General features: G+C 41.1%; 1 protein-coding gene across 5 annotated transcripts in view; it reads right to left on the bottom strand.

Annotated features, from left to right (window-relative positions):
- LOC140493483 (N-acetyl-beta-glucosaminyl-glycoprotein 4-beta-N-acetylgalactosaminyltransferase 1-like) overlaps window positions 1-22202 on the bottom strand; it is a 687601-nt gene that overhangs the window by 61785 nt on the left and 603614 nt on the right. For all 5 annotated transcript variants that reach the window (XM_072591967.1, XM_072591965.1, XM_072591968.1 and 2 more), the window contains one exon: window positions 68-168. In XM_072591967.1, coding sequence (XP_072448068.1) covers window positions 68-168 — 101 coding nt within the window. The remainder of the gene's footprint in view (window positions 1-67; window positions 169-22202) is intronic.

Below are 22202 nucleotides of genomic sequence, written 5' to 3'. Positions count from 1 at the left end.
TTGCACTGTTGTTTCAATCTAATGCCTCTTGCATTCTCATTTTTAAACTTCACTAATGGGTCCTTACTTTTCCAAATACAAAGGGCTCTCCCGGTAGAAACACTTATTCTCTGTTTCCATATGAGTGAGCCTAGTGAAGTCATTTGGATAGACATAGGACAAGTAGACCTGCAAGAGAACACAAAAAACATGGTGAGGACTGTATTCATCCCTGGGATCGGTCTGGAAAACAATGTCTTCCAACTGTACACAATGGGAAAAGTGGAAATCTGTTTCTAAAACATTCTGGCTGTGAAGTTCTGTGAAGGTCTGACTGCAGTAACTCTGGTGGAATCTTCCCTGGAAACGGTGGTAGGTTTGATTATGTCAAGGCTCTGGTCGCCTTTCACCATTTCTATTGTAAGAAGACTGGAACAGCCTCTGGGAAAGTATTGTTATAAATGGAGGGCTTTTCTAATTGATGTCACTGTCAATTCAAAGACTTTATATTTCAACTTCCCTGCCTGTGTTCACTATGACAACTTGCCTTTACATTGAAGAACAGAATTGAATTTCTGTGGCTCATATCGTTGCTTCAGAATGTCCCAAAGCAAATAAAGTTAGTTTTGAAGCCATTGAAGTAGCATTGGGATTAAGTGGCCAATTTGCCCACACCAAGGTTATATAAATAGCAAGGAATAATTACTAAATCTGGTTTTAGAGATGAGGGTTGAGGGATAAATATCAGCCAGGACTCTGGGGAGAAATGTTTGTTCTTTTTTAAATAGTGCCATGGGGTCTTGCAAGATGGGGCTCAGTCTCATTCAAAAGATAGCCCCTCCAGCAGTGCTGTCAGTATTGCACTCCTCAGTACTCTACTGGGATACCAGCCGAGATTACGTGTTAGTCTCAGGAATGCAGCTTGAACACACAGTTCTCTCAGTTTGCTGCAGGGATGCTACCATCAAGCCATGGCTGGCATCTTACATTAAACCAACTGTGGAGGCTCAGCTCCGATTCCCCGAATATTTCCCGCTTGCTACTACACATGGCTTTAGAACCTGAAGAGTCGAAGTTCAATTTCTCATCGTTTTCACACCGATTGCCATTATTCTCAGGATGTGAGGTCACACAGCTATAAAACGGTTCATTGAGAATTTAAAGCTATTCATTTTCAACTGAATGAGCAAAATTGAGCTCTTCGAAGCCATGAAGGGATATGATCAAGATGAATAGTGGTAGCTTGTTTCCATTGGTCTGTGAGTCAGTGTCATAGAATCATATGGAGCAGAAGAGGTCCTTTGGCCCAGTGAGTCTGTACTGCCAAAATTACACTACTTCTTACACTAGTCCTACTTTCCTACATTTGGCTGATAACCTTGGATGTGCTCTTGAAGTGTCATCACATTCAAGTACTTATTAAAGTTTGTGAGGTTTTCCACCTCACCTAACTTCCCAGGCTGTGCATTCCAGACTCCCACCATCCTCTGACCGGAAAAGGTTTCTTTCACCTTAAAATTACGCCCCTTTGTTATTGACCTTTCACCTAAAATGAATAGCTGCTTTCTATCCACTCTGCCCATGCCCATGATAATCTTATACACCTCACTCAAGTCCTCTCTCAACCTTCTCTGCTCCAAAGAAAACAACCTGAGCTTATCCAAGCCTCTATTCATAGCTGAAACACTCCGTCCCAGGCAACATCCTGGTCAATCTTCTCTGCAACCAGTCGAGTGTAATCACATTCTTCCTCCAGTACGGTGACCATAGTACTGCACATAGTACTCCAGCTGGCACCTAACCAAAGTTCTGTATAGCTCCAACATGATCTCAGAGATAGCAAGGACTGTAGGTGCTGGAAGTCAGAGTTGACGAAATGTGGAGCTGGCAAAACACGGCAGGTCGGACAGCATCAGAGGAGCAGGAAAATCAACATTTCGGGGTCAGGACCCTTCACCAGGAAGGGTCCTGATCAGAAACGTCGACTTTCCTGCTACTCCAATGCTGTCTGACCTGCTGCGTTTTTTTCAGCTCAATATTTTATTGACTCCAACATGATCTCCCTGCTTTTATAATCTATGCCACAACTGATAAAGGCAAATGCTCTAGATGCCTTCTTTACTACCCTATTAACCTATCCTGTCATGTTCAGGGATCTTTCAATAAGCATCCCAAGATGACTGTGTTCCCCTGAGCTTCGTAGTGTCTTGCCATTCATTGAGTATTCCCTTGTGTTCCATCTTCCAAAGTGTCTTGCCCCACGTTGCTCAGGATTAAATTCCATTTGCCACTGATCTGCCCACCTGACCAAGCCGTTTATATCTTGCTGTTACCTAACATCTTCCTCCTCACTGACCATCACCCAGACAATCCGCAAACCAACTCATCATCCCCCCTCCCCAACATTCTCATCCATGTCATTTACGAATATCACAAACTCAATATTGTTCCCTGTGGTATGCCACTGCACACCAGGCTCCAATTACACAAACAGAAGTCACCATGGTTTTAAGAGACATCTCTCATTGGACCTCGCATGTTTAACCTGAGGGTCACCGCGCCTCAGGCAAGATCCAAGGTTGAAAAGGAGAGTCTCCCATGGTAACTTCAGTTGGTGTGGGAATTGAACCTACGCTGTTGGCATCACTCTGCATCACAAACCAGCAATTCAGCCAGCTAACCAACATCCTAATCAATTGAATGTTAGTACATAATGAGTTAAACAGGTTAGAAAAACATTGTATAAAAGACGGCTATTGTATCGCATTCCATTTCACAAACTAATGTTGCAACGGGCTCCATAACTTCCTTTAAAAACAAATTTGGTGTTCTTAACAAAGAAAAACATGGAGGTTAGCAGCAAACTGGAATTTAGTTCACAAGAAAAAAGCTACCAGCATAGACTTGATGGACCAAACGGTCTCAGTGTAATGGTTTACAATTCTTACTCACAAGAGATGTCCATTATAAAACTCCGATTTGGGTTTTATGGGGCTTGTCTCCACCAGTTGTTGACACACTGAGGACATCCTTAACAGGCTGAGGGTCAGTTCTGTGCACCTCCAGCTAGGTTTGTCAGCCACTCTTACAGTCCCAGCGTTGGCAGAACTCAATAGTGCCTGCTGCTGGAGCTTCCCGTAGTTGGACAAAGAAGTGTCACAGATATGACAGTCCTGTGCCTTTTTCATCGGGAGGGATTGGGCATGTTGAGGGTATGGGGGTATGGTCAGGGGAAATGTGCGACTGACACATGCAGTACACCCCCCTAAAAAAATGCATTACCACTTTCTTCCCAGCCTTTCATCGACTAGAATGAGAAAATGTTCTTCCCATTCCACTGCTTGGATTATTATGGCAATAGAAGCAGATTAAGGGCATTAAGTGGAGAACAGCTGGCCGCTTACTGGGCGCCTTACTCATCAGCCGCACCTCATGGGGATTGGGTCGAGGTTTGCGGGAAGGTGATGGGCTTGCTACCCGAGCAAAAGCTCGCCTGGCAGGATATCGTAAACTCGAAATCTTTTTTTTATTCAATTTATTTGTAAAAATAATTATCTTCGATGAATGACACAAACCAATGAAATGTGTCCACAGTGCTACATGCTTCTTAGCTGTGCAGAAATTGCCAACAAATAGCAGTGTCTCTATTGGCACCAGTTTATCAACTAATGAGCTGGAGGTGAGGCAAGATTTATGGCAGGGCTGAAACAAAGTCTATTTACTCAGCAAATAGAATCTATTTAAAGCAGTGCAAGGCCAGTAAACTGTCTAGACTGTCTGTCTATTTTAGAAGAGTTCTGCAAAATGCAGCCAACAGAACTCATAGCCAAAACTGCAGCACCTCCTCCCGACTAAAGCAAGTGAATTCTCCAGTAAAGTGTCACAAATGATGGATGGATACATACAAGTTTCGTAATATGAAGTGTGCCTGGAAGCTCTATATCAGTCACTCACAGATGTGCTGGAGTGAGTAATTAAATCATCTCATTCTGCTTGGGAATAGTGCTGTCAGTGTTCTAGCATCCTTCAAAACAGGAAGAAAGGACACCCATTCAGACTGACAATTAGATTGGGATGAATAGGAATAATCAACTACCAATAGGCAAGGCCTCCGTTCAGAAGGCATTTAAAACAGTTCACTTTGGGACGTGTTGGGTGGAGTCGTTGCACGTAGAACAAAGCTGCTACAAAATCCTGAATCATTGCACCTAGACCTTCTTAAGTTGGTCATTGTACAGCTGACAGGATATAGAGGCAACAATGATCATTTAAGGCACCCAGGGATTTAAATTATGAGGACAAGTTAACAACATTGGAGTTGTATCCTTTGAAAACGAGTTGAGCTGGAGACGAGCTCACTGAACCTTTCCAGACAATGATGGCAAATGCACAAGGTCAAGGCAGGCAAAATGTCAATTATATTTTACATGAATTACACATGAGGAGATCGGGATGAAAAGGAAAGTCAGGTAAAAAGAGAGTATTGAAATCTATTAACTAAAGGACATTGAAGCTACAAGTATAAATGGATTGAGCGGTTAATTAGTCACTGTGAGTGTCTGGAGAAAGACATTTAAAGGGTAATGTAAAATGTCCCAAGGGGCTCTACAGGAATATAATCAGATAAAAATTGACACGGAGATGAGGAAAAAGCCAATGAAGGATGATTGAATATTGGTCATTATCCAAACGACTGGAATACAAAGGGTGGAAGTTCTATTACTGTTGCAGAACTCTGGTTAAATTCCATCAGTAGGACTGCATTTGTTTGTACGGAGCACGCCTCATGAAGGATAACTATTAGCTTCAGACTGGTTTCACCTAGTGATACCGAGGCGAAAGGGATTAGATGATGACTTATTAATGACTTGGATGAGGGAGTCGATTAGATTAGATTAGATTAGATTACTTACAGTGTGGAAACAGGCCCTTCGGCCCAACAAGTCCACACCGCCCCGCCGAAGCGCAACCCACCCATACCCCTACATCTACCCCTTACCTAACACTACGGGCAATTTAGCATGGCCAATTCACCTGACCTGCACATCTTTGGACTGTGGGAGGAAACCGGAGCACCCGGAGGAAACCCACGCAGACAAAGGGAGAATGTGCAAACTCCACACAGTCAGTCACCTGAGGCGGGAATTGAACCCAGGTCCCTGGCGCTGTGAGGCAGCAGTGCTAACCACTGTGCCACCGTGCCGTCGAAGGGTGGGTCAGTAAATTTGCAGATGATACGAAGATAGGTGGAGTTGTGGACAGTGAGGAGGGCATTTGTCATTTGCAAAGGGACTTAGATATGATGCAGATCTGGGCTGAGGAGTGGCAGATGGAGTTCAACCCTGCCAAGTGTGAGGTTGTCCATTTTGGAAGAACAAATAAGAATGCGGAATACAGGGTTAATGGTAGGGTTCTTAGTCAGGTGGAGGAACAGAGGGATCTTGGGGTCTATGTACATAGATCTTTGAAAGTTGCCACTCAGGTGGATAGAGTTTGTAAGAAGGCCTATGGTGTATTATCGTTCATTAGCAGAGGGATTGAATTCAAGAGTCGTGAAGTGATGTTGCAGCTGTACAGGACTTTGGTTAGGCCACATTTGGAGTACTGTGTGTAGTTCTGGTCGCCTCACTTTAGGAAAGATGTGGAAGCTTTGGAGAGGGTGCAGAGAAGATTTACCAGGATGTTGCCAGGAATGGAGAATAGGTCGTACGAGGATAGGTTGAGAGTTCTCGGCCTTTTCTCGTTGGAACGGCGAAGGATGAGGGGTGACTTGATAGAGGTTTAGAAGATGATCAGGGGAATAGATAGAGTAGACAGTTAGAAACTTTTCCCCCGGGTACAACAGAGTGTTACAAGGGGACATAAATTTAAGGTGAAGGGTGGAAGGTATAGGGGAGATGTCAGGGGTGGGTTCTTTACCCAGAGAGTGGTGGGGACATGGAATGCGCTGCCCGTGGGAGTGGTAGAGTCAGAATCATTGGCGACTTTTAAGCGGCATTTGGATAGGTACATGGATGGGTGCTTAATCTAGGATAGAAGTTCGGCACAACATCGTGCTGTATTGTTCTATGTTTTCTATGAGGACAAGTTGCACAGGCTAAGTTCATTTTTCTTCAATACAGAAGATCTAAAGGAGGCATTTAAGTGTTTTGAGAAGTTAGAGAGAAAGAAATTCCATTTTTTGGTGGGAGAGTCTAGAATAAGCGGGATTAACTTTAAAATTAAATGCCAGGCCATTCAGATGTCAGGAAGCACATCATCATCAAATGGAAATCTGAATCTTTCATCTCCAAACATTTCTGAGATTGGGTCATTAAAAAAAAAATTTAGATATATGAATCAGTTTTTGTTAGATAAGAGCTTTATGAACTTGGGATGAAGTCGCTAGATTGAGTCACAATGAAGGGCTATCATGATTAACTGAATGGCAGAACAGGTTTGGATGATTAATGACTCACTCCCTTGTCTAATGTTTCTTCCTAGGTTCTAGCGGGAGGAATTACAATATGAGACCTTCCAACAAGTAGGTTTTCACCTGAAAGAAATGCAAACAGGAAGGTTGAGGGTGGAATCTGAGAGTTTAGAGTTTTAATGGCTGAAGGATTGTCTGCCCGTCACTCAGCAAAGAACATGATTGATGTCCAAGACGATGGAACTAGAAGAAATTCAATACTAATGGGGAAGGATGAAGATGCCAGACAGTATCTTTGCAATTAGGTCAATTGTATGTTTTGCGTATCAAATGTTGGAAATTATTATTCGAAGCACATCAGAAACAATAATGGAAGAGAACATTCCACAATGAAATTTAATGCTTTTCTTAATTTTCTTTCCTTATTTTTCCTATGCAGCCAAAACAGCCTCTACTCTTCTTGCAACATCATTCTAATGAGAAAAAATATAATTGTACCATCGCCTTCCTTAAAATCATTCCTTTCCAGACCCTTACAAATTTAGGATTTCATCAGTCTTCTTAGACAGTCCCTTGGACTTAAGAATGACTTGTTTTCACTCTGGTTCAATTGATCCTGACCCGACTGCTAAGTCCAATTCACTGATCTGCAGATTTGCTGCACGCAGGTCAGGTGATATCTGTAGGGCCAGGCAGATGAAACATTTGCAGGTTTGTGTGCTTTTTGCAGTACCTTCAGCTTTGCCTCTACATGTTCCCAATTCCATCTCTTGATGTGCTCAGTGCCTTACTGAACGAACCTCCTATGTTTCAGATGGTCATATGCCAAGGCCTTCTATTGGTCAGTGGGACATGACTGAGAAATTCCCAGACCATCCCTGCTGTTCCACTCATCCTCTTTCAATGAACTGATTGTAAAAACAACACAACTAAGAATTCCCTGATTGAATGTTTCATTTATTTTATTAATTTTAAAAAGCATTTGGTGTCTATTTTACACCACTAACGTGGAGATGAGCAGCTACTGTCACACTACAGTGTTACAGCAATCACCGTAAGAATTCAAAAGCCCTGGTCCAATCACTTCTAATGACTCAGCATTGTCATGATCTCAAAAAGGTTACTTTGATTATGTGGGATCATTAGGCTTTATTATACGTTTAACAGCGCACTGCCAGAGGGGGGCAGTAATGACTGTAACATGAAGAATAAATTAGTTATGGCTTTAATAGCAATGAATACTACACCAACTGCAGTGATTATTCCTCTATGCCCTGCAGTAAAACTCCAGTGCTGTCACTATTTAAAGTACAATAAAATCGTTAGTTAAATGGATGGAAAGAAAAGTTTGAATATATAATAAAAAGGTAGGTTCTGTTGGGATAGCTTAGTGTCAAAGCTGTAGGAAGGACAGGGATGTAACAATTCAGTAGAGTCTATTCATTTTGGCGCCTGTATTTATCCAAAGAAACCGGAATGACCTATGAGTGAAACATTTCAGCAAGGTCTGTTCATACTGCAATAAATCCAGAACAGTTAGATTATGTTTCCACTTTGTGCCAAAACCCATTTAATAGAACAGTTTCACGTAGATTAAAATTACTATTGTGATACAGAGTACTAGTGTCTCCCTATGGCAGTAATTTTTAAAAGGACACAAACTTATATTAAAAATAAAAATTGGTATGGTTGGAGAGTTCAAACAAAGGAATCCCAATTATCCGAATGACACGAGCCGGGAGTATTTTGTTCGGATAATCAAATGTTTGGATAATGGAATGCCGGATAACACTGTTGAGTCAAGTATCGGGACCTTGTGATCTTGTTTGAATAATCCGAAATTCAAATAATCGAAAGCCGGATAATCGAAGTCCCTCTGTATATGACAGAAATGTGAGCTGCATAGAATTTTACTCATATAAAACAGTGGCATATACATTTGGCAACACAGATTTTTTTTTACAAATATGAACCTTTCAAAGTCAAATCTCCAGTGAAGTATTGAAGGAGTGCAACATTGTCAGAGGTGCATTCCTTCAATTCTGTGACTTGGAGCTCCAATGAAAGATTAAGCTTTATTTGAAATGTAAACTGTTCAGGAAAACGCGAATGTGCTATTTTTGGGCCCAATGGGGAGGGGGAGTAGTGTAGACACCATATTAGTGGGCGTTTGGAATTTCAGTTGAATGGGACACATAGGCAGCTAAATTGATCCTGAATTAGCACACACTTTTATTTGCTGTTCTCAAACTGACATAGCCTCTCATTGACTGTGACTTATCAGCTGGTACAGTTTGATTTTGATGGTAGCCTGTGACTTTTATGGTCATAACCTTTCCCTTACACACTGCAGGTAGAGAAATACATTGTCTAATTTCCTCTTATATCACTGCATTAAATATAAACAAGCCTATGCATGAAAACTTTTACATTTTCATTATGAACTGGATGCTTGATCCATCTTGTATGTCATTGTTTTCTTGTCCCTCTTACTATTTTTCTCAGTAAACATGCATCTCTCCTTCTCTCCCATTTACACACACATGTAATTATACACAGACGTGGTTACAATATCCTCTTTAAAATATTTTCTTATTAGTCAGCTACAAGGGTGGTTTCATCAAAACAAAAACAACAAGCTGTTTAGAAAATAAGTACTCACCGAGGAATAACAAGTCACAGCTAACAGTGTGAAAGTTTACATTTATCTTATCCTTCTCGCCTAAACTAAAGTACGTAGACCAAGTCCATTTTTAAACAAGCAGTTTTAAGGATGCAAAATGCAGGGTTAAATGTTAATATTTGAGGATTTTTTCATGGATATCTATATAAAATGTCATGTTTTAATCAAAAGGACAAATTGCAATTTATTTCAAGATCTACAATATCTACAATATCAAAACCTTTACCATCTGCTGACATCCAGATGTTTATAATGGTAATTAAGAAATATAGAGCTGAGGAAAATACTTAATTAATTTATATCTTTCTATCTTGCTTTTCCAATAACTGACACCATATTTAAAGTTTCATAAAGGTTTCATTTATCTAAATACTTTCAAATTCTGCTCATCTATTCAGAACCACCGACTGCTCTAAACTTCCATAATACAGAATTTTTGCAATTTGTCCCACAGTTACATTTGATAAAGGAGAAAATGTTTCTTAAATGTGGTCATTTACATCGATCCCCTGTAAAGATTAGCTCAAATAGTATACGTTGTGTCCTGTTCTGATGATGTTATACAAAACAAACTTCGTTAAAATTATGCTAAATGATTCCAAGTGGCGATCACTGGAATATTATTGGTATCCTGAAAATGCTTTAAAAGTGTTAATCATTGGAAAATTCTCAATATCGACAAAATATTCATACAATCATATATTTTGAATGAACATTTATTAGATCTTGAACAATAGTCTACCTTAACATTTTCACAATAGTTAGTTAATAAATGTATCACTGTCTTTAAACAGATATAGTTTACAAGTCCATATTTTAACCATCAGTTTTATGGATGCAAAATGCATTTTGCTCAGGTTGAATAATACATTGGATGCAGATTGATGCAATTAGATTCAAGCAGCTGAAGTTTCCCAACATTGCCAGGTTCAAGGATTGGCATCAATTCTGGGTACCAACCTCACGCAATGTCACTGCAAAATGCCTGGCAGAATTTAGCAGGAGGCAAGCAATTAGCGTCTTACCTTTGGGATGAATATTCAATTAAGGAGAGTCAAGGCACTCAGAAGGCAGGAACTTGTCAGTCAACGTGTTTGCTTGCAGAGTGTATCATTACCATGAGTGGACTCATGAAGATCAACATCAAGGGCAGGCAGTCTGACAATTCAGCGCACCACCCTCCCAGGTTCTGTTGGAGTAGGTGAGTACCTGGAAGATGGTGTTATTTCCACATGGTGGCAGTAAGAGGCCTGCCACCCCCTTGTGATAAATTGCCAGTGTGCCCATCTCCAAGACAAAATCCTACGCATCATCTTTTTGATCACCAGCAGATTTAACTGAGAAATAAAACATGATTTTCTTACTGTCCCCTCAATAGCATTTAAGGCAATGTTTGCTCTGACTTTTGCTAGACTTAAGAAGTTTAATGGCGAGTGATTTGATGGATTACCAAATTTACGGAAGTTGTACTGAAACTGGTTTTTCACAAGCAGGGAAAACATTGAAATGGAAGTTAGAAGGCTAAGAAAGGTTAAGTGCTTATTTTAACTATAACTGCAATGTATATTGCGGCTGATGGATTAATAGCTTGAGTACAGAGAAAGAGAGGGCACAGTATAATTGTACAGGGAAAAAACACATTTCTACAGCTCCTTATCATGTCCTTAGGCTGTCCCAAAATGCATCACAGCCAGTTAATTGCTTTATAAAGTGCAGCCAGTATTGTAATGAAGCAAACCCAGTAGACAATGTGGATATAGCAAGGTTTCACAAACAGAATCTTGTTTCTGATGGTGTTGATGTGGGTAGATGTAAATGATCCCATGGATCTATTCTGGAAGATGAACAGGCTACTTATTCCTGAGGTCCTGGCCAATGTCTATCCTTCAAAGGATGTCACAGAAAAAAACCCAGATTATCACAATGATATTTAAAGTTAGAATTTGGTGCAGTGCTAATATTCTGGATGCAAGTTTGCTCGCTGAGCTGGAAGGTTTGCTTTCAGATGTTTCATCACCATACTAGGCAACATTATCAGTGAGCCTCTGGTGAAGCACTGGTGGCATGGCCGGCTTTTTATTTATGTGTTTAGGTTTCCTTGGTTTTGTGATGTCATTTCCTGTTCTTTTGTTAAGAACAGGAGATGATATCACCACTGGAAATGATGTCACCAAAGGAAATGACATCACTAATCCGAAGAAACCTAAACACCTAAATAAAAAGCTGGCCGTACCATCAATGCTTCACTGGAGGCTCACTGATGATGTTCGCTGAAAAATGTGTTGCTGGAAAAGCACAGCAGGTCAGGCAGCATCCAAGGAGCAGGGGAATCGACATTTCGGGCATAAGCCCTTCTTCAGGAATTCCTGAAGAAGGACTTATGCCCGAAACGTTGATTCTCCTGCTCCTTGGATGCTGCCTGACCTGCTGTGCTTTTCCAGCAACACATTTTTCAGCTCTGATCTCCAGCATCTGCAGGTCTCACTTTCTCCTCACTGATGATGTTGCCAATAATGGTGATGAAACGTCGAAAAGCAGACCTTCCGGCTCCGTGAGCAAACTTACATCCAGAACCCCAACCTGAGCTACAAATCTTCTCAAAATTTGGTACTGCTAATATCACTGGATAAGTAATTCAGTTAGGAGAAAGTGAGGACTGCAGACGCTGGAAATCAGAGTCGAAAAGGGCGGTGCTGGAAAAGCACAGCAGGTCAGGCAGCAGCCGAGCAGCAGGAGCAATTCAGAACCCCTGGTTTATGGTATACAAACATAGATTCAAATCCCAACACAGCCGATGGTGAAATTTGACTTCAACAAAGTTTGTAATTAAAAGCTAAGTTTAGTAGTGACTATGTAATCACTAGTTGTTGTTAAAGAAAAACCCATCATTTTCACTAATGTCCTTTACCTTTGCTGTTACTTGGCCTACATGTGACTCCAGTTTCTCGAAAAGTGGTCGACTCCAGCTGCTGCCCTTTGAAGTGGGCTAGACAGGAAATCAGCTCAAAGGCAATTTAGGATAAGTAACAAATGCTGGCCTTGCCACTGATGCCCATGGCTCACGTAAAAATAAAAACGAGTTGTGGAGAATTCTTTGTTTAAACAGTATCATGGGTTCTAACAGATTCATCTGAGGCGCGAATCTGTGAACTTTGATTGGAGAGGCTATGTCAAGGAAAATACACCAGATAATAACAATTGACAGTTAACTGCCAGATCCGATGATATTCACTGCTAACAGGATACTAATGTCAAGCCAAAATGCCATTCCGCTTAACATACAAAGGTTAAAAGGTAAATGAATTTCAGTGCTGGTGTGATCCCAGGTATATAGGCTGGATGTCCCAAAGACTGACAGATCATATCAAACAGCATATCCCTCTGATTGTGCATAACAAGCAAGTTATTGACCATACCCAACCAGCCAATGCTCGCAAAATTCACAAAACAGTATTCAATATTAGTTGTGTTTCCACAATTAGACAATTTTTTGGTTAATCCTGAATGTGCAAGCTGACGACCAATTTTGGATTGTGGAGTGGTGCATTGGCACCTAATGAAAGCTACATGCATCAATCCACAGGGTGCAGCTCTATGCAGATGGGTGCTAACAAAGAGCAGTTCAGCATTGGAAAAGGCCCTTCGAGCCTGCACTGACATGACATCTATCTAAACTAAAACCCTTTTGTCTCTATGTGCACCATATCCCTCCATTCCCTGCCAAGTTCTAATGCCTCTTAAACATTGCTATTGTATCTGCTTCTACCACCTCCTCAAGTAGCCCATTCCAGACACTTATAACTCTCTGTGTAAAAAAAACTTGCCTCTCACATCTCCTTTAAACTCATCCCTTTTCACCTTAAACCTATATCCACTACCCTGGGGAAAAAAAGAGTCTGACTATCCATTCTATTCATGTCTCTCATAATTTTGTAAATTTCTATCAGGTCTATGACCTTCAAGAGAAACAAAAATCAAACTTTTCTAATCTCTCCTCATAGTTAATACCCTCCAAACCAGGCAACATCCTTTTCTGTACCCTGTCCAAAGCCTCCACAATGTTATGCTACTGTGGTGATCAGAACTGTATGCAATTTTCCAAATGTGGCCCAACTAACATTCTAGACAGCTGCAACACAATTTCCCAATATTTATATTCTATACCAAAACGAGTGGTGCTGGAAAAGCACAGCAGGCCAGGCAGCATCTGAGGAGCAGGAAAATTGATGTTTCAGGCATAAACCCCAACCGATGAAGGCAAGCATGCCATACACCTTCTTGAACATCTCATCCACTTGTGTTGCCACTTTCAGGGAATTGTGGACCTGTATGCATATATCCCTGTGTAATGCTTGCTACTTACTGTATGCTTCCTTCTGGCGTGAGTGCTTCCAAAGTGCCTCACCTCACACTTGTCCCGATTAAATTCCATCTGCCATTTCTCAATCTGAGTTTCCAGTCTATCTATATCCTACTGTAGCCTCTGGCAATCTTCCTCATGATATACAGCTTTCTTAATCATTGTGTCATCTGCAAATGTACTAATCAGGCACTTACATTCTCCTGTAAATTTTATATATATATCTTACAAACAACAGGGGTTCCAGCGGAACACCACCGCTCACGAAACTTCAGTCAGAAAAACATCTTTCTACTGCTAGGATTTTCTGTGACCAAGCCAGCTCTGTATCCATCTTACCAGCTCACTGCAGATCTCATGTGACTTCTCCTTTTGTATCTGCCTGCCATAAGGGAGCTTGACAAAGACCTTACTAAAGTTCATAAAGACAAAATCTACTGCATTGTCCGCATCAATCATCTTTATCATTTCCTCAAAAAACTCAAAGTTTGTGAATCACGATCTCTCCCACACAAATCCATGTGACCCATCGCTAATAAGTCCATATTTTTCCAAATGTAAGTAAAAGAAAGTGCACATATTGCACCTGTTTCAACTCAACAAAATTGGTGACAGCATTATGCTGTACCATTTCTTTGGGCAATTACTTTTAACAAATTGGAGTCAACCTGCCTAGTTTAAAATTTGAACAAAGTTTGGTACTTAAATGTCAATGATCATTAACTGGTGCATTCTCTATGACAAAGCTTCCACCAATCAGACTCTACTTGCCAACCAATCATCAATATCCTCTTACACCGTAAACTGATCATAGAATCCCGACAGTGTGGAAACAGGCCCTCTGGCCCTACAAGTCCACACTGATCCTCCAAAGAGTAACCCTATCCAGTTCCATTTCCCTACCCTATTACTCTACATTTACCCCTGACTAATGCACCTACACATCCCAGAACACTATGGGCGATTTATTATGGCTAATCCGACTAACCTGCACATCTTTGGATTGTGGGAGGAAACCGGAGCACCTGGAGGAAAACGCAGACACGGGGAGAATGTGCAAAGTCCACACAGACAGTCACCTGAGGTTGGAATCGAACCCGTGTCCCTGGTGCTGTGAGGCAGCAGCGCTAACTATTGACCCACTGTGCCACCCTACATTATATAGTATTTCCCTCAAACTGGCATTCTTGTGAATTGTCCTGATTACTGCAAGATGAAAATTTTTGATAAAATCGACCCCTTTCAGTAATTAAGCAGAGGTTGGTTTGCATCTTTACATACAACTCCATTGTTGCAGCAGGCAAGTGTGAGCTAGGTTTAATTTCTGCCTGTTCCAATGCAGCTAATTTGGCTTGGTAGCCAGTGATAGCATTTGGTTAGGCTATTGTGAGAAGTTCAAAGGTGACCTAGAGGTAAACCAAGAAAACTTTAGCCATTATTGGCAGATCCCACATTAACTTTCTGATGTTGACATTCATGTGTGAGCCATGGCTCCAGTTGGTAGCAAGAACCTCTGAGTCACAAAGTCACAGGCTCAAGCGACCTGGGGTGGGGTGGGGGAATACGGGAGTGGGGAGAGTGTTTATAGGAGCACTGCACTGCTCCTGCTGCCATATTTTGGAGGTCCCATTTTCCTGTTCGGGTGGATGCCAAAGATTCCACGCCACTATTGCAAAGAAAAGCACGGGAGTTCTTCCTGGTGTCCTGGCCAATTCAATCACTATTTTTAGGGAAAAATATGGATTATCTTGTCACTATGACATTGCTGTTAGTGGGAGGTTTCTTTGTGAAAATTGGCTGCCACTTTCCCACATTTTGAAATACCTACACTTCAAACATAGTTCATTGGCTATAAAGTGCAAGATACTCAAGATCATAAAAGTAGCAAGGCAGACCGACAACAATGATCTCATGTTCACCTTCATATGTAACTTTTATCCTTGCTTTAATTTTTAGTTTCATTGCTTGTTACTGAAGTGACTTTCAGTGGTAGTAATTAATTCATGTTTTAATTTGTGTAATGAATTAAGCTTTTATTTTAAAGCATAAAGCTGTGCTGCTGCCTGTTTTTAAGAGTGAAATACTCAAAACTAAAAGCAGGCTACAAAGGAGCTTGTACAAGGAAGCCTCTCTGAAAATGCCTGGTGTGATTGTGTCACTTTGTTCATTAGAGATTTGCTGCATAGTAATCATACTCCCTTCTTTAGACCGTTGAACGCATATAGCAAACAAGTTGAATTGGAATCAATCTGTCTACTATACTGTATTGAGATTTCAAGCACAATTAATCTTTCCTCAAACTATTTCACTGAAGACGTACATATCTCCATTTCACACTTCAGCACCCAAATGAAAGCAGCTTATAAAACAAACTTAAATGTTTTTTGAAGAATTTTCAGATATGAAGGATTCTTTATAGATGCCATTTATATTTATTGACTTTTCTCTCCTTACTCACCTGGTACCCTCTGCTCCACTTGCACTCCCCCGTCTCCTTCAAAGTGTTTGACATTCACTGCCTTATCAAAACACTGTCCATAAGATCAGACAATGGAGTAGAAGTAGGCCATTCAGCCCATCAAGTCTGCCATTTAATGATATCATGGCTGGTCTGTTGATCCTCAACTCCACTTTCCTGCTTTTTCCCCATACCCTCCATTCCCTTACTGATTAAAAATGTGTCTGTCTCAGTCTTGAACTTACTTAAAGCCTCAACCTCAACAGTCCTCTTCAATAAAGAATTCCAGAAATTCAGTACCCTCACAGAGAAGAAATTCCTCCTCATCTCTGCCTTAAATGTGCAACTCCTTACTGCTGGCATGAAATTGCAATTCGCACAATGCTTGGCCTCAGTATTGTTCAGGGTCTTCCAACCCATTCCTGCCATTTGGCAGCTGAAAAATCCAACCCCTGATGTCTACCTTAAGCTGGTCTGGTCAAACTGACTAGTTATTCTGAAGCTATCCCTGGTTAGGGACTCTGTCAATGGTCAACAGTAATGTGTTATTTGAGATTGACAACTTCCTTTAAGTTTGGTTTTCCAGATTGTGTCCTTTTCCCATAAACTGAAGGGAATAATTAGGTCGATGTCTGTTGTAACTCAACAGTTTGCGCGTCCTGTCATTCATTCAGTTACTGCTTAATAAATCAGCCCAGTAGTTAACAATCTAATTGATCCTTTGATGGAGTGTTTACTTATCTGTCAGTTCCAGTTAGCATCTGCATATTCATTGTTCCAAAAGGCACATGTTTACTGGTTGATCTCTCAGCTCATTACAATCACAAAGAATTGGTGCAAACATGGATCTGCTCTGGTTCATTAAAAAAAAAGCCTGAAACCAAGAAACAAATCTAGCCCAAAACTCCAAACATGGCATATGAGAAAAAAGCATGGGACATATAAATTTGACAATGTGGGTACAAGTAGGACAATCAAAGCCAAAAACCTGCAATTTCCTTTTTGCAAATAAATAGGAAGAATTGCAGAAATTGCTCCCAAAATCACAACATTACATACTATGTACTAAAACAAAATGACTGATTCCATCATGATCAACATTCTGAGTGGTTATTTGTGAGCTCTTCCCATTCTGACATGATAGAGCCCTCAGAACCATTCTGAAAGAAGGAAAAAAAAATCCTCTGCGGGATTTTATGTCAGAGTTGACTTTGACTCCAATCTCATCAGAAGTAGTCTGAATCAATTGCACTTTTCACAACTGGATATCTGTACCCAATTGCAGCAATGGCCTATATTTATATAGTACTATAAACTTTTTTAAAAATCCTAAAGTAACTCATGGTATTGTAATAAGGCATCAATTCTATGCTTAGTCGATGAAGGAATGGCCAAAAACCTCATCTGAGACATGGACTTTTAGGAGCATCTTTGGGTGGCACTGTGGCACAGTGGTTAAGCACTGCTGCCTCACAGCGCCAGGGACACGGGTTCAATTCCAGCCTTGGGCGACTGTCTGTTTGCAATTTGCACATTCTCTCTATGTGTGGGTTTCCTCCAAGTGCTCCAGTTTCCAAAATATGCAGGATAGGTGGATTGGCCATGCTGAATTGCTCTATAGTATCGAGGGATGTGTAGGCTAGGTGGGTTAGCCATGCAGTGTTACGGGGTAGGGTGGGGGTTTGGGATGCTTTAAGAGGGTTGGTATGCACTCGATGGGCCGAATGGCCTGCGTCCACACTGTAGGGATTCTATGAGTGTCTCTGAAGATAACAATATTTATGATGAAATTCCAGAACATAGGTCCCAGAAGGCTGAAGACAAACCCATCAACTACAAAGCGAAGGCCAGCATCAGAGGGAAACAGAGTTTTTCCAGACTGGTGATTTGAAACAATTGGGAGGCAATCAGAAAAAAAAAAGAGAAAAATTACCTGACAATGATGTTATACTATCTCACTTCTGAGCTTCCCCAAGTGCCCTGGCCTAAATTCAGGATCAGCAGAGGGCCAGGAGCGCATCTCTCATCTTCCCCATCATCCAGAACATGTGATGCTCAAGACAAATTTTAGATGGGCAGAGAGAAGTCGTTACAAAGATCTCAAAATCCAGTCTGTCACTCATGTCTTACAACATGCTTTATTGTTTTGGCCATTTCCTGATTTCTGTGTATCGGCAAGTGAGTGTCAAAGGCTGTTCCTCATATTCACCATCACTCGCTTTTGCATTTGAAAGCAGCACTCTTGCGGTATGACAGGTTACTCGAAATACACGACGCGACCCTTTCCCGCTTGTCATTCACAAGACATACAGGTAAATCAATTCCCTAAACAACTCATTAAATGATCCTGATTTTAAATTCACGTCATATTATATTGTGTAAGTATTTATTCATTAGAATAATATAAATGCATTTTCTCCTGACAGCTCAAACCACAGCGGCAGATCGATAAATGAAACAGGCATGGAGGTACTGGGTAGGTAATGATTTACAAATCAATACAGTGAGTGCTGTAAGAAGAACCTGCAAATGGGCATTGATACCTTGAGATATTATTAAACATTGTGGACAACTAGAGTCTTTGGTCTGTTTTGTTACTGCTTGACCAAATCAAATTGTCTATCAGTCACAAGTTGACAAAATACTTTCATTTATCATTGCTTAACTGAGCAAAATTTATCAAGTAAATAGCTATTAGACTGCCTGAATGTGCCTTTTAAGCGTTGACATTGTCATCAGCATTCTTGTGTCCTCACAGTTGTTATTAGTTTCCAGCCATCACTAACTTCAATAGAAACTAGAGAGATGTCAGTGCTGTGTATGTGTGACTAAAACAGTACATATATAAAATTGCCATCTTTGCACTAATGACCTTTGCTATAACCATTATTCACAGCACTGCTTCCATCCAGCTGAATGAAGTTTATGGATCGCAGATCCCTGCTTTTCATGAAGGAACACTCTGAAGGATCATCCTTGCCTCCGTTCAAGACCAAAGCCGCAAGATTTCAAGATAATAAACAGCAGTAACAGAAGCTAAATGGATGTGTTGTTGTTTCTGTATCATCATGCTCTTCCCTTAGGGAATAGTGTGAAGCAATAGAAGGGTTTGCAGGTTGATTAACAGTCTGATAGACTGTGATGTGCTCATTCTTCTAACAGGATTTGTGTGGTAGATAAGAAGTCATCTTATCAACTGACAAACTATCGTGCCAGCCAAACAGCGAAAAGATTCACAGCCTGATTAACAGACCATCACCTTCCATGCCTGCTGATAGGTCAATCAGTCCTGTGTGGCAGCAACAGAGCATAAATCTCAGGAACTAATTCAAATTTTCCACATAGTCCTGCTCTAGCCCTGCTTACAGTTCCGTGCATAATCCTGTTCATTATGTTATGAGACCGAGTGAAAATGCAGCAAAAAGGCAACTAAACTGAAAGTTGGGATTAAACCGAGGCATGGACAAGCTGCAGAAGTGAATATATTTAGTCCAAAGAAGAGAAACTTAGAGGATCACCTAATGGAAGTAGTCCTAAATGTTGATGATAAATGAAAGTATTTTGTTAACTTGTGACTGATGAACAATTTGATTTGGTCAAGCAGTAACAAAACAGACCAAAGTCTCTAGTCCTCCACAATGTTTAACGATATCTCAAGGTATCAATGCCCATTTGCAGGTTCTTCTTACAACACTCACCTCTAAAGGGTGTCAATAAGATAAACATTGATAGGTTAATTATTATTATAGATGCTACAGTAACACTATAGGTTTCATATATAATTGAATGAATTTAATGACTTTGGAAATAAAATGATGAAGTATGGAATGGGCTAGCAGAAGAAGGCAGCCATTGTGTTAAATGATATAAAGTTGGATAAGTTCCTGGAGAAAAACTATTAGAGGGTTTGAGAGGCATCAAGGAATATGATGTTTTCTAGACACTGCGACTGGCCTGATAAACTGCCACAAATTTTTCTACCCTGCACATTTTTGAGAGAGAAATCTGAATATTTCTCAGGTATAATCTGAGAGATGGCTGCAATCACAGAATCAGGAGTAGCAGTTTGGAGAAAACTGAAGCAGGAGGACATTGTGGCGATATCAGAATCAGTGTATTCAGAGAAACCAGGCAACAACATGGCATAAAGGAAGCAGGAACAGGAGGAGGCATGGACATGAGAAATAACAGAGTCTGTGGAAGGTTGTTTCATTATGAAAGATAAAGGTGTCCAAAGAGAACACTGAAAATAAAATAAACTTTTCAAGTTGTTTCAGATTACATGGTGAACAATTCCCAGCTCTATCCAAATGCCAGTTAGATCATAGAATCCCTCCATTGTGGAAGTAGACCATTCAGTTCATTGAATCCACACCAATCCTCTGAAAAGCAATCCTACCCAGACCCATTTCCCATGCTAATCCTTCTAGCCTGCGCATCCCTAGGCACTATAGGCAATTTAGCATGGCCAATCCACCTAAGCTGCACACCTTTTGACTGTGGGGGGAGAAACCGGAGCACCGAAAGGAAACCCACGCAGACATGGGAAGAATGTGCAAACTCCACCTGAGGGTAGAATCAAACCTGGCTTCATTATGCTGAGGCAGCAGTGCTGACCACTGAGCCATTGGGCCACCCAGGTCTCTTAGCTGTCACCTGAAAACATTATAGATCCTGCCTGGAATTTTTGTGGAGTACGTATTCACTTTCTTCTTACTTTCCATCCCATATTCATCATCATTGGATACTTGTACAATTTCAGTAATATGATTCCCATATACCTGATAAATGGCAAGTAACATTCACATTACACAGTGTCACAGAATCGTCATCACCAATAATAGAGAAAGCTTACTCACCTCCCTTAAAAACTCAGTGAGATTACCTGAGGATGGCACAGTGGCTCAGTGGTTAGCACTGTTGCCTCGCTGCGCCAGGTACCCATGTTCGATTTCAACCTCAGGCGACTGTCTGTGTGGAGTTGCACATCTTCCCTGTGTCTGCATGGGTTTCCTCCCACAATCCAAAGATGTGCAGGTTAGGTATATTGGCCATGCTAAATTGCCCATAGTGTTCAGGGATGTGCAGGTTAGGTGCCTTAGTCAGGGACAAATGTAGAGTAATAGGGTAGGCGAATGGGTCTGGGTGGGTTACTTTTCAGGGGGTGAGTGTGGATTTGTTGGGCCAAATGGACTGTTTTCACACTGTATGGATTCTATGATGCTCCTAATATGGCTGATTCAACACCCCAGGGTTTACCTTTGACCAAAAATTCAAAGACCTAAAAGCCATAGGCATTAAAGCAGATCAGAGGCTTGATATTCTGTGGTCAGTGGCTTCCAGTTTGACTCCCCAAAGCCTCTCCAGCATCTACAAGGGACAAGTCAGTAGTGTGATGGAGTGCTCTACACTTGTACGGATAGTGCATTTGCAACAATACTCAAAGAAAAAGGGGACGGTTGTGGTTCTATGTTAATGCAAACTTACCAGTCTCACACTAGGACTGGTAAACTATTTGCAGGTTATATTTATTTGAAGCAATATTACAGAATTATTCAGCAGACAGATTCACTATAAAGATTCAGCAAATACTATTACAGGAAATGAGGAGGAATTGCTTGCCCTGGGGTTAGGGAATCTGTGGAATTCTTCACCACAGAGGACTGTTGAGTTAGTGTCTTCAAGGTGAAGCTAGATTTTCAATCAATAAGGGGATCAAGGGTTATAGGAACAAAGCAGGAAATTGGAGTTACGGATTATCAGAGCAGCTTTGATCTCACTGAATGGAAAGGCAGATTTGCTGGGCCAACTGGCCGACTTGTGTTTTGACATCTTAGGTTTTTTAGGTATCAGAGGCATAGAGATGTAGAGCATGGAAACAGACCCTTCGGTCCAACCCGTCTATGCCGACCAGATATCCCAACCCAAACTAGTCCCACCTGCCAGTACCCGGCCCATATCCCTCCAAACCCTTCCTATTCATATACCCATCTCAATGCCTCTTAAATGTTGCATCATGAGTCCTGTTTGCAGGAGGTACCCCTTGCCTCCCGAGCAGCCATCCCTATATGGCCCAAGAGCTGTGCACTTTGATGGAGTGGAAGGCTTCAGTGTTGACAAATGCAGCAGGTTATGATGGGGCAGTCTCTAAGTAATATGGGTTCAGTCGAAAGCACTCTTGCCTATGAGGAAAGCCGGTGATCATGGAGAATCCCAATGCTCAATGCTCCTCCCGTGAAAGGATATAAAAGAGCTGTGTTCTGGATAAAATGGCATTAGTCACATCCCAGAGTCAGTTATCTGTCAGGAA

The sequence above is a fragment of the Chiloscyllium punctatum genome, chromosome 22 (genome assembly GCF_047496795.1).
Source record: "Chiloscyllium punctatum isolate Juve2018m chromosome 22, sChiPun1.3, whole genome shotgun sequence".
Classification (NCBI taxonomy): Eukaryota; Metazoa; Chordata; class Chondrichthyes; order Orectolobiformes; family Hemiscylliidae; genus Chiloscyllium; species Chiloscyllium punctatum.
The sequence above is the reverse complement of the archived record's forward strand: the minus strand, read 5'-3'. Positions and strand labels throughout refer to the sequence as shown.